The sequence below is a fragment of the Cavenderia fasciculata genome (assembly GCF_000203815.1).
Source record: "Cavenderia fasciculata unplaced genomic scaffold Scf_Dfasci-G-b-205a01.r1-3, whole genome shotgun sequence".
Lineage (NCBI taxonomy): Eukaryota > Evosea > Eumycetozoa > Acytosteliales > Cavenderiaceae > Cavenderia > Cavenderia fasciculata.
The window spans coordinates 2328171-2341672 of record NW_004457737.1 but is presented as its reverse complement, the minus strand read 5'-3'; the positions used below and the strand labels follow the sequence as shown (position 1 = coordinate 2341672).

Genomic DNA, 13502 nt, shown 5'->3' with positions numbered 1-13502 from the left:
TGTCTTTGGAATTTACAGATTTGGTTTTGATTATTATTATCGTTGTTATAGTTATCTATCTACCACATGATTGGAAAAATATACCGTGACATGATATAGCTATTAAAGCATAAACACAAATCTAAAATAATAATAATAAATTAGTAATTATTTAGATATTGATGATTGATTTACTTACAATTAAAAATAAAACTAAGATGATTTTATATAAAGTTGAAAGGGAGATACCACAACAATACTTTTCATTGTGATTGGGAGGTCGTTTTCCAGTTTTAACAATGAGAGGGTCATGGGGATTATCCGATGATCCTTGAAATCCAACATCTTCTGTAAATTGATTTAATCCATTTTCAATATCAATGTCTGCAATCGTTTCAAAATAGGGGATATCAACTACATGTTCTTTAATTTCTCTATTATCAAATGATGATTGTGAATAATATTGCTAAACATAAAAGATATACAACTATATTAGTTTATATACATATATATATTGATTCATCTTGTTTATATTTAACTTACCATTTTTTTGTTTAATAAAATTTGGAAAGATTCCATGTGATGCATTTTCTCTGCTTTTGACAAATCGATTGATGACAGGGAATGACTGTGATTCCATTCATTTTGAATATCCAAAAGGAACTCGAAAGCAACGCTAGAGTCTGTAGAAGTTTCGCATACTGTCATAAAGATTGTTTTGTTCTCCAAGATGTAATGAATGAAATTGCTATTGTAGAGATATGATTTACGGTTGGATTGGTTCCGATTGATTTGTTTCAATATCTTTCGTGTCAACAATGTAAATGATGGTGAATATATATCATTACTCTCTACAATCTCTCCATTAAAACTAACTAAACTATATAATATCATGATTGATGACTATTTATTTTTATCTATCTAAAAATAGAATAAATATAATTATTATTATTACTTGAAAACTAAAAGGGTAAACGAATGGGAGAATAATAATAATATTAATAATTGATTTTTAAAAGAAGATAGATATGAAGAAGTAACAATAATAAATGAATAAAAAGAATAAAAAGAATAAAAGAATGAAATTGATGTATGTATGTGAATGTTTGTGATGCCGTTAATTGTATTATTTAAAAATTACCCAAAAATAGTGAAAAAACGAACAGCAACAACCAACAATGAATAAATAAATAAATAATAAAGTTGTATGATATATATATATATATATATATTTAAATGGATGGAGATGATACCTTATCGTGGCGGGTAATGAAGTAATGAATAAAAGGTGCAATGATTTCTGATATATAATATTAAAAGTTCTTAATAATGTTGGATCTTCAAGTCAACTCCTATAGCTATAGCAGTATGCTTTAAACTTTAACTCACTCTCTTTTAATCTATTCACACCTCTTGTTATCTCTAAAACTATTCTGTAGATGTTGTTGGTTATTGTTGTTGAATAGTAGTAATATTAATGGTTATTGTACAATATGGATCATTGTCACCAAAAAATAAAATACAAATACAAAATATATATATTATATTATATATATAATATATGCAATACAACTAGTATATCATGAGTGGTGTGAATTATTATGAAAGAAAGAATCTTCATTAACACAAACAAACACACTTACCACACTAAAAAATCGATGGTTGATGATGAAAAAGCTATCTAAAAGATTAATCTTATGGTTGTCTTTAAAGAAATAGATGAATTGCTTTGCTCACCTCTCTCTACCTCTCCTCCTCTCTTTCTCTTTTTTTAATTAATTATTATAATTTCTAACTAACTTTACTACCTCTTGTTGTTATGTTATGATTTATAAATAAAAAGAGAGTGAGGTGTGAGTGTTGGTTGAGGGGATGATCGTTCTGAAGGCTGTTTCCCACCTCTCTCTTCCCAACATTCATCAACGCTGTTCATGAATCGGCTTCCTAGCCTAGTATCTAGATTTTGGGCAAGGCATTCCCTTTACAAATAATTAAAGCACTTTTGACGTCACCTTCCCCGATCACACCGTGTCACTTCATACCCACCCATCAAATATGAGGGTGTATTTTGTGCCGAAGTTTTGCCACGCCATCCTAGATACTTTTAAATAAATTTTTACAAAGTTTTGGGCTGATTTTATTTGAAATATCTTGGAGTAGTGAGAAAGGTTGACGAAAGACAACGAAGAGCATGATTTACGAGTATTACACACATTGTGACGTCACAATAAAGAGATAGACATGATCATTAATTGTATGTTGATCAAATTAACATCTTTCAAAAACTTTATAAAGATTTTCGACAGTTGTAATTTGAATAATTGAACCATCGCTTGAAAAGGATTTGGGTGGGACTAGTCTTCTAAAAGCTGGGAATATTAAATGCTGGATTACCCATTCTTTTCCTGTTCCTGCTGCTGCTTGATTATTATTATTATTATTTGTGTTGTTATTATTTTTGTTTGTATTATTATTTTTTTCTTCCTCATCTGCATCATAATCATCATCAAAAATTGATTTTGTTTTTGTTGTATTATTATTATTATTATTATTATTATTATTATTATTATTATTATTATTATTATTATTATTATTATTATTATTATTATTATTATTATTATTTGTACCATTTTCAAGTAGTAATTGTTGATCTAATTGTTTTTGAATTTCTTTTGAAGAAGATTCAACTTTATAAAAAAGTGCCAACTCTCTTGCAACCATTTCAAAGCATTGTTTTTCATATCTCCAATCGACCTCTATACCAAGACGAAGTAAAAACATTGGAAGATTGTCAAGACACGGTACATAGTTGTCGATGATTTGTGGCAGTCCACATATACTACCATTTGTAAAATTAATGCCAAAGTATTCATTGAGCATCGGAGCATAGTTCATCAACAGTGACTTTAGTTCTTGCAGCAATGTATCTTTTGGTGTACTTGGTGTAATTAACCAATTGCCAAACGGTGAATCTAAAGCAGTAGATAATAAATCTTCAATTGGTAAAGGTACCGAGAATTGAATGGAATCAAAATTTTGAAATCCATGTAAAATATTTTGATACATTATCTCTTTACTAAAAAATAATAAATAACAAAAAAAGATTATTGTTAATTCTTTTTTTTTGGTTTTAATCTTTTTTTTACTTATTAACTTTACCTTATACTTTCAATATTAACAATATATAATTTAGTTTGATGTTGAGCCAATGCAAAAGAATGATCCAAGCAACCAACAAAAGTAGAATCTCTAAAGAATTCTTGTAGTCCACCTACATGCTTATTGGTATTGACAGTAGCCAGTAATTCCTTTATGCTTATCAATTCTGTTTGTTTAAATTTCTTTGTTCTTCTTGGTGCAAATCCTGTTGTATCATCACCACAGCCATTGTTTGCTTGTTTAAATTCATCCAAACTTTGTTTTGCATTTGTTTGATTGGGATTATTACTACTACTATTATTACTACTAATACTACTATTAAAGATATCGTCAACGTTGCTGTCATTATTATCAATTTCATCCAAATCTTTATCTGCTGGAGCTGAATTGTTGTTATTAAAATCGAATATATTATCTGGATCAAATGCTCTATCCATTATTGCTTTATCTGCAAGTTCCTTTCTCTTTTTGGGATTATCAAGTGTTGTTTGCTTAAACCTATCACTATTACTATTATTATTATTATTATTATTATTATTATTATTATTATTATTATTATTATTGTCCTTATTATTATTATTATTATTATTATTAATATCTTTGTTCCTATTATTATTATTATTATTACTGTTATCACCTGAATAATCATCATCACGATTATTCTGACCATTCATTGGTATAAGAAAAGCACTAATTGATTGAGTCTTTGAATCCAATGATCTAACCATTTGTGAAGGATGAGGAGTTGATTTATCCTTTTCACTGTTTCCAAGGTCATCTGCTATCGATGATGATTTTGATGATTTTTTTGAATTACTACCAATACTAATGTTATTATTAGTATTACTAAAAGAAGGACCATCTGGCATACTATCAGGAATAGCACCATCAGAAGCTTGTGGAAATGTTTTAGATAAGATTGATAGATTGAGTTCAGTATCAACCACCTTTTGAATGAGTTCAATGATTTGATCCTCATAAAGGAATCGAACCTCACTCTTTGTTGGATGAATATTGACATCAACATTACGAGGATTGAGTGATAATCTAACAAATATAAATGGATATGCTCCCTTTGATAAATATTTTGTATATAATTGTTCTAATCCTAATTTCAAATTTCTACAATCAACCAATCTATCTATAAATATAAATATATAGTTAGTATTAAAATGATGGTCTTTGTTATTGTTGATCAATATAACTACACTACATACTATTAATAAATAAAATAAATATTGGTTTCTTTGAACTCAAATTGGTAGTTGAGAATAATCCAGTCATCTTGTACTCTAATTTATCATTGCTTGATGATAATTCTTTCAATTCTTTTGCAATCTCTGATCCATATATTAATGAAATAACTTCCTTTTCAGTTGTTCCTTCACCACCTTGTGTAAATACATCGGGTGTACTTATATCAGCCTATGAAACAGATAGAATAAAAGTTAAAACAAAAGTTGATTGATTGATTAATTGATTGATTGTATTATTTTTTTGTTTCCCTTTCTTACCTTTTTTAAAATAAAACTAACTTTACTATTAAATATAGCATATTTCCTAACTAGGTCAACCACTCTTGCATGTTCTTCGAGTATATTTCTTAATACCTTTTTTCTAGCTGGTACATTGAAAAAGAGATCTTCTGATGTGATTTGAGTACCATTGACACCTGCACATGGTTTAGGGTCAATAGTATCACCAGCAGTGGATGGTGCCAGTTTACCATCGGCATAGTATGCTCGATAAGCACAATTAGAGTCTGCAGTCTTTGTGAGAATCTTGAGATGTGAGACGTGACTAATACTACTCAGAGCTTCCCCTCTGAATCCAAAGGTTTCAATCTTTCGCAAGTCTTCAAACTTTTGTAGTTTACTTGTTGTGAATCGTTCACAGACAATGTCGAGGTCATCCTTTTTAATACCACTACCATTGTCTTGTATTTGGAGTAACTTTAATCCACCATCTTTGACAGTCACCTTGATCACTGTCGATTGAGCGTCCAAACTATTCTCTATCAATTCTTTTAATGCATTACTCGGTCTTTGAATAACCTCACCTGCCGATATTCTATTAATTACATCAATTGATAACTTTTGAATCTTTTTTGTTGTTTCAAGTTGTTGAACTTGGGTTTGAACTTGTGCTTGAGGTTGTTTATCCTCTACTTCTATTTCTTCTTCATCTTCTCGATTTTCATCTTGTGGTTTGGTATTATCCGTTCTAGTTGTCGTAGTAGATGTCGTCACATTACTACTACTACTACTATCTCCACCATCATCATTAGTAGTATCCATTATCTTGATTATTATATATGTACAAATAGATGAATGAAATGACTAAATTAAAAATAATAATGACAAAGAGGGTGGATCAAAGTTGTTTTTTGCTCAAGTACATATTTTCTTCGAAATATTTCATTGAGTGTATGTTCATTATTCCATATATACATATACTTTAAACTAATACTAATACTATTAGTAGAGTGAATCAATCAACAAATCAAAGCAATCATGATGTCAAGAGAACAGATTATACAACACATTAAACAAAGAGATATGATAGTGGTGAGCAGTATCTTTTCAAATTGTGGAGATTATATGATTGCTGCTAATAATCATGGTTTTATCAATATTTGGTATCTACCTGAAACTATACTTCATCATCAACATCAACATCAACAACATCATCAACAACAACACCATATGGATGAAGATACAGTATTGTTATCACCTTCAATTCAACAACAACAACAACAATCAAATAACAACAAACTTACAAATTGTCACTACTCTTTTGAAACACCATCACAGTCATGTATCAATAGTCTTTTATTGATTAGTAATGACTCTGTACTACTGTCTTCTGACGACACTGATATTCTTGCATGGAATTGGACAGATATCAAGAAAATAATCGGTGGACAATTACCTCAACAAGCCATTCAACCACTCTTTGTCATACCATCGCCACAAAAGGAAGGAAAGAGAGGTAGTCTATCTGAAAGATGTGAAATTAATTCAATGGATATTGATAATGTATGTAAATATATAAATATTAATCAAAATAATTGTTAACATTCATCATTCATTCTTTTATATTTATTTAGAATGGACATTTATATCTTGCATCTGGTGATTGTAATGCATATAGTTATGATTTGAATACATTGAAATGTGTTTCGAGGTATCAAGGACATAAACAATATCTACATAGTGTTAAATGGAACAAACGATACAATTCACTCATTACATCATCGGAAGATGGTACTGTAAGAATATGGGATGCATCAACTGCCATCTGTCAAACCATCCTTTGTCCAAAGTTACAAAAATCAATATCAGAATCTGATTCATTCTTGTCTAATCATTCAAATTCTTCCTCTTCTTCATCTTCAAATACAAGAAATAATAATAATAATAATGGTAATGGAAACAAAAATAATAATAATAATAATAATAATGCTGGAAATGGGAATATAACAAGAGATCAATATTGGACAGGTCCAGTTGACATTGATGAAACTGGTAATTGGTTGGCAGTTGGTGGAAATATGGCTAGTATGTGGTATCTTGGTAAATTAAATACCATGTCCTCTCTATTATCATCTAAATTTAATGAATCTATATATTCCCTTATTTTTGAAAAAGATAGAGTATGTCATCATCAATTCAAAAGTATACATATATAATTATTATATTATCTCTCTAATAATAATATGTTTTCATTTTTTATATTTATGTATTTTTAGATTTTAACAGCAGGAACATCAGGATATGTAAATTATTATGGATTAGATGGTAAATTACTTATGAAAGTACCATCAACCTCTGAAATATTATATACACTGTCATATAACCCACATCAACGAAATCAAATATTAATTGCTGGTGGAACATCACCACTCATTAATACCTACATCAATCAAGAGAACATTGCATTTTCATATTACTTTTCAAATCAACAAAGTTATTTATAAACAAATGACAATAACAATAAAATGAGGTGGTCAGTCCGACGTTGTATGTATACATATAGATGGTATATATAGAAAACTATAATATAATATATCTCAAATTTACATTCTAATAATATGGATATAAAAGGAAAAAGCTGGAAAATATATTTTTTTTTTTTGGTTTTTACAAAATGGTACAAAACTCTTCTTTTTTCTTTTTCTTTTTCTTCTCTGTTGTTGTTTTCTAGATTCATTTTATAGTAAATTAAATTAAATTACTGGAATTGAAACCAACAATCTTGTTTATTTATTGAAATGTAAATTGAACTTTTTTAATGATTTCATTATTACCAATTTGAGAGAAAAGATACATGTGTATATCATAGAATAATATTAATAATGGAACAGAGAATATCACCAGTTGATACTTTCAACCTAAGTGTCACCCCTATTGTTGGGGAATTAAATCATAATCATCCATCTTCTACCAAACAAGATCCCTCCTCTTCATCCAAACTATGGAATTCAATAGAGAATAATAAAAAAGTAGAAAAGAAAAAGAAAAAAAAAGTAATTAAAACAAAAAGTGCAATTAAAGAGGTTCTAAGAGAGGTTTGTATCATCCATTTTTAAATTTAATGTGTGTCAGTGATTCTAATTTATTTTATTATTATTATTAGTATCAAGTAGGATCAACAGTTCCAATTAAACAATTAAGGAAAAAAGTAGTAAATAAGCAAATTCAACAATTGGAAAAACAATTAAAAGAGAAATTCAATTTAAAGGTATTATCAATTTTATAGAGAAGATTTAAATTGTTCAATCAACTTACATATCTCTGTTTGTTTGTACCCACCTACCACACCTACCTACTACAATTAATAGATCCATCAACCCAATAAATACTATTTTGTAATGGGACAAGATGTTAAAGTTTTAAAGAAACCTAAAGAACGGTCAAAAAAACCTAAAAAGAATTCCACTACATCCTTATCCTCATCTTCTATTCCCAAAAAGAATAATGTTCAAAAAGCACAAGAATAACTTTCTCTAGTTATTTGTAAATAAATATTCGTTTATAATTAAACTCAAAGAAAAAAAGAATAGTAATAGATAAATATTCACAAGTCTGGATTATTATTCAATAATAATAGCGGGCATTCAAATTGAGAAAATGAAAATGATAAAAATTGTTGAAAAATTAATTTTTCGTCTGACCTCTCACAGCTCTGAGCGGCTCGGGTGTTGCGTTGCGTGGTGATGAGGAATCTTGTATCTCTATGATCAGCTCAACCTTATCAAGTTTGAAGTTTATTTCTTAGATACTCATGTAATTATTCATCCATCCCCCACCATAGGACGTACAGTTAACTAACAGACCTACTACACTTATATACATACTTACAGTAAGGAATTCCACAAAATGTCTGAAGGAGATGTTGTATCACAAATTACCAACCCAGTCGAAAAGGTAACTGACCCAATGGTTGCCCTTCGTAAGGTTCTCAAGGAGTCCTTGGCTGTCAACGGTCTCCAACGTGGTCTCCATGAAGTCGTCCGTAAGCTCGACCAAAAGAGTGCCCGTCTCTGTGTCTTGGCTGAAAACTGTGACGAACAAAACTACGTCCGTTTGATCAAGGCCCTCTGCGCTGAGCACCAAATCCCACTCATCACCGTTGAAGACTCCAAGCAACTCGGTGAATGGTCTGGTCTCTGTAAGCTCGACAAGGAAGCCACCGCCCGTAAGGTCGTTGCCTGTTCCTCTGTTGCCATTACCACCTTTGGTAAGGAATCAGAAGAGTACAAGTTCCTCATTGACTACGTCGAAAAGAACAAGATCTAAACGCCCCCATTTCTTTGGATCCCAACAAACGACGATGTAATAATACTAGTCGATCCCTAAACCATAATAAACAAATCTTATGGTTGAATGACCATTATTATTATTACTAGACGAACTCTAATATTATTATTATTATTATTATTATTATTATTATTATATCTTGATTGTATTTTTAATTTTGAACAAACACCCATCACGCATTTGTTTGATTTTTGTTTTAGATATATATTATCTTTGTTTTAGGGATGAATCAAACTAAAATAATCGATACTATTATTAAGCATGTATTCAAAGATTACTTTGATGAAAATGGTGGAGGAATAGAGAACCCTCGTAATAGATGGATCGTCCATTTGGTCTTGGTATCAAAGGATTGGTTTAGAGGTGTATCGCAATGTATTGATAGAGTGGTCATTCATAGTAATACATCGATCAAACAAGTTGAACAACTTGAACGATCGTTCAAAGGACAGTCACGACCATACTCTATCTTTGGATCACATGCTCTCAAACATGTACAGTTTGAGAGTTTAGACAGACCACGTCAAATCGATCAACATGCAACTCAGTTCTATCAAACATTGGCTAGTATATTCACAAATTCATTTGACTGGTCAAAGAATAATATACAGTCATTATTGTTTATAGATTCTGACAATCTATTGAATCAATTGGTTAATGTTGGCTCAGTGGCTGCAACGTTGGAGAATAGTACTATTAACAAGTTGGTAGTGTCATCATCTGCAACACCAGTATTGGATGTAGAATGGTTGGCAAGACTCGTTGAACAATGCAACCGATTAGAGACCATGTATTTGTATATAGAAAATGACTGCACAAACTATCGAGTGTTGGCAGAGACTTTGGAGAAGCATCAGACACTGTCAGACATCCAAATCAACCCTGCTCAACCAACTGAAGAGATGGAACAGGTGATCATCGATACTGTCAGCAGTGGCAAGATTGTCAACCTCAAGAAACTGCAGTTGAGCGGGTTGATGTCACTCGACTTGGACAACCTGTCAAAGATACTAGAAAACAATCGTGGATTAGTATCGCTAAACACTCCATTCAATTATTACCAAGGCAATTATAATCAATTCCAAACACATCTTGGACAATCAATACTAAATGAATTGTTTGTTTATGGAATTGAAGAGCAAGAAGGAGGAGAGGAACAATTAAAAGGATTATTGACATTCAGTAGAGACGATGAGATTAGTAAACATTTGACATTACTATCAATCGAGTCGTGTCAGCCAGTGTGTAGCGCACAGTTGTTTACATCATTACTACAATGCAAGAAATTAGAGATATTAAAGGTATCAGGTGGATCATTGACAGACGATACAGTAGTAGAGTCACTTGTACAAGTCGTCTCTTCTATCCCATCACTCTATTATCTTTCAGTTGCCGACAATGGATTGCAGGAATGCGAACAACATCTAGCCAATGCATTATCTGTATCGTCGTCTAATATTCGAGAATTAGATATATCTGGCAACCGATTCAACGGTGATCACCTGTTACCAACCATCTCTAAAAGTGACCGTCTCTGCTCACTCACTCTCAACTCTGATGAATTCACACCCAATGCAAACCAACTACTCCAACTACACCTCAAACATTCCATTCTACTGTCTTCCTTTACCGATTGTAAACGTCGTCAAATAGACTTTTCTTCATTCTTTAAATAAAGTAAAGTAAAGTAAACAAATAAACAAACAAAATAAAATAAATAACTGTACCCTACAACAAACAATAATACATAAAAGAAGAAATGAAATCATTAGGTGAATGACGAACTGTTCGTAGTAAAAACCCAAAAATTTAATAAATTAAATTAATCGGGAATGCAAACCACCTCACTATCACGGGAGAGGACATTGACTTTTAAAGTTTTCATTCTTTGCTTTATTTCTCAAATATTTATATAAATATAAAAGTTAGTTCTCCGTTATAACAACAAACATAGAGAGAGAAAGAGAGAGAGAGAGAGAGAGAGAGAACACAACAACGACAAACAAATATTATTATTATTTATTTATTTCACACAAACAGATTCATTCATTCATTTCATTTCACACAGCAACAAACATACAATACTTGTTAGTTGGTTAATTAGTAGTAAAACTTGTACATACAAACACACATAAAGACATTATAAATATATATGAATCTAAAAGGAATAGAAGATGAATATGCATTCCAAACAAGATTGGGGTCTGGTGCATTTGCACAGGTATTTAGAGCGGTACAGAAAAGCACTGGAAATATAGTGGCTGTAAAGATGATAGATGTATATAGATTGACAGAAAGAAACTCAAAGCTCAAAGAAAACTTAAACTATGAAATCAGAATATTAAAGACTGTTTCACATCCCAATATAGTCACCTTGTATGATGTTATAGAGGTAAATTATCACCACTTATCACATCTAATCAAAACAAAAACACAAACTAACCTCTCACCTATCTATTTATATATACTATATATATATATACTCTATAGCCACCACCACCTCAAAATGAATCATTTATTTATATGATTATGGAATGTTGTGAAGGAGGAGACTTTTCAAAGTACATTAGAAAACATAAACGATTGACAGAGGAAAAAGCAAAATACTTTATGAGACAACTAGCCAATGGTTTAAAGTTTCTTCGAATGCGAGACATTATTCACAGAGATCTCAAGCCACAAAACCTTCTCTTGAGCGATTCAGGTGACTCACCAACACTCAAGATTGCTGATTTTGGCTTTGCTCGTTTTATCGATGTACAATCATTATCTGATACATTCTGTGGTTCCCCTTTATATATGGTATGTAAAAACAAGTATATAATATATATATATATATAATATCTAATCTTTTTTGATCTATTCTATATTCTAGGCACCAGAAATATTAAATAGAAAAAATTATACAGTCAAAGCAGATTTATGGTCAGTTGGTGTTATTTTATATGAAATGTTGGTTGGAGAACCACCATTGAATTGCAATACTGTAGTGGATCTCTTGCACCAACTCGAAAAGAATACAATCAATATACCTTCACATATTCAACAGACCATCAGCAAAGAATGTCAGGATCTCTTGCACTCACTCTTACAGACAAATGAAATGAATCGATTGTCTTGGGAGGACTTTTTCCAACATCCATGGCTTGGATTCTCACAATCCATTCCTCAATTTATTTATCAGCAACAAAAACAACAATACCAACAACAACCTTATCAACAACAACCTCATCCTCACTCTGCACCTACCACCAATCCAATTGTTTCATTATCTCCAGTTGATAATAATGTATATTATCCAAGTCATTATCAACAACAACAACAGCAACCCCCATTTCAGCAAAAAGGTTATCCTCTTCAACAACAACAACAGAAAATGGGAGGAGGAAATAATTATAATAATCGAGATAGATCTTTAAATAGATCAAAATCATTTACAGAAAATAATAATTATGTTTATAATATTATTCAACAACAATCAAATCAACAACAACCTCTTGCACCACCATCATCCAATACATTATTAAAAATTGTAAGTTTCAAAGTACATTGACTGTTTATTATATTAATATACTAATATATACTTTGTCTATTAGAAACAATCATCGACATCATCATTGGATTTTGAAAAAAGTTGTGTAATTATGGATGATGAGGAATATATCAATGCTTTGGATACGACGAGCAAGAGGGCATTGGCGATTGCCGAGTTGGGTGATCTAAGACAAATCGAACCAAATGAATGTATTATATTGTATACAAAAGCACTAGTGTTGATAAAGAGCAAGTTACAGACAAACTCTTCAAATAATCATTGTTTTGGATCGTCGAATCTTTACAAGTTCAATTCAGTGATGGATAGAATAGCAGACATTTATAACGAGTATTATGGTAAATTGTTACGATTCAATGAAATTTATAATGCAAAGTCACCTTCTACAATAGCCACCACTACCACCGCAGCTTCATCAGCCTTGTCAACTTCTTCAAACAACTCTGGCATTCAAAATACCAACAACAACAATAACAACCCGACTACTACAAATACTAGTATTCATGCACAATTGTTGGAGCAATCATCAAGTCTTTCATCGACTGGGTCAAACTTTTCACCAAACAAATACATCTATGAAACGGCACTGGATATGGGTAAAAATGGTGGTCTCGAGGAAATGTACAGAGATTATCAAAAGGCATTGCAATACTACAACGATGGTTTAATTCTATTGGATTATTTATTATCAATAGCGATTGATTCCGAAGACAAGGATGTTTTAATGAAATACATTACATCTTTTAAAATTAGAATTGATAAAGTCGTTGAAAGAACAAATAGTAATAGTAATAATAGTGGTACAACAACAACGACGACAACAATGCAACATCCAACATTTTCAAATTACAATAATAATTCTTCTCCTGTACCAATTACATTTTAAAAAATATATAAAACAAAAATAGGATAGGTTGATGATATTCTATTTTCTCTATATGTTTACTTTTTTAAAAAAAAATAATATTATATTTTCTCTGTTTGTTTTA

The 13502-nt window shown here is 30.8% G+C and overlaps 6 protein-coding genes across 6 annotated transcripts; 5 read left to right on the top strand and 1 right to left on the bottom strand.

Moving 5' to 3' along the window:
• Positions 1-55: 55 nt before the first annotated feature.
• mlh1 (MutL DNA mismatch repair protein) lies at positions 56-5435 on the bottom strand (the record flags this gene model as incomplete). The annotated part of the gene is made up of 7 exons (XM_004363159.1): positions 56-121; positions 179-445; positions 523-854; positions 2253-3055; positions 3139-4279; positions 4356-4563; positions 4653-5435. 7 exons carry the CDS (start codon positions 5433-5435, stop codon positions 56-58), a joined length of 3600 nt encoding a protein of 1199 aa, XP_004363216.1.
• A 219-nt stretch (positions 5436-5654) lies between these two features.
• Positions 5655-7117, top strand: thoc6 (WD40 repeat-containing protein; the record flags this gene model as incomplete). The annotated part of the gene is made up of 3 exons (XM_004363158.1): positions 5655-6176; positions 6248-6793; positions 6890-7117. The coding sequence occupies 3 exons, from the start codon at positions 5655-5657 to the stop codon at positions 7115-7117; spliced, it is 1296 nt and encodes a 431-aa protein (XP_004363215.1).
• Positions 7118-7495: 378 nt separating this feature from the next.
• DFA_03612 (uncharacterized protein) lies at positions 7496-8140 on the top strand (the record flags this gene model as incomplete). The annotated part of the gene is made up of 3 exons (XM_004363157.1): positions 7496-7708; positions 7777-7881; positions 7982-8140. 3 exons carry the CDS (start codon positions 7496-7498, stop codon positions 8138-8140), a joined length of 477 nt encoding a protein of 158 aa, XP_004363214.1.
• Positions 8141-8519: 379 nt separating this feature from the next.
• On the top strand, positions 8520-8939 carry rps12 (40S ribosomal protein S12; the record flags this gene model as incomplete). The annotated part of the gene is made up of 1 exon (XM_004363156.1): positions 8520-8939. The coding sequence occupies one exon, from the start codon at positions 8520-8522 to the stop codon at positions 8937-8939; it is 420 nt and encodes a 139-aa protein (XP_004363213.1).
• Positions 8940-9184: 245 nt separating this feature from the next.
• DFA_03610 (uncharacterized protein) lies at positions 9185-10636 on the top strand (the record flags this gene model as incomplete). Its single annotated transcript, XM_004363155.1, has 2 exons — positions 9185-9756; positions 10144-10636. The coding sequence occupies 2 exons, from the start codon at positions 9185-9187 to the stop codon at positions 10634-10636; spliced, it is 1065 nt and encodes a 354-aa protein (XP_004363212.1).
• Positions 10637-11112: 476 nt separating this feature from the next.
• On the top strand, positions 11113-13399 carry atg1 (autophagy protein 1; the record flags this gene model as incomplete). The annotated part of the gene is made up of 4 exons (XM_004363154.1): positions 11113-11238; positions 11451-11762; positions 11836-12492; positions 12557-13399. The coding sequence occupies 4 exons, from the start codon at positions 11113-11115 to the stop codon at positions 13397-13399; spliced, it is 1938 nt and encodes a 645-aa protein (XP_004363211.1).
• Positions 13400-13502: the final 103 nt, after the last annotated feature.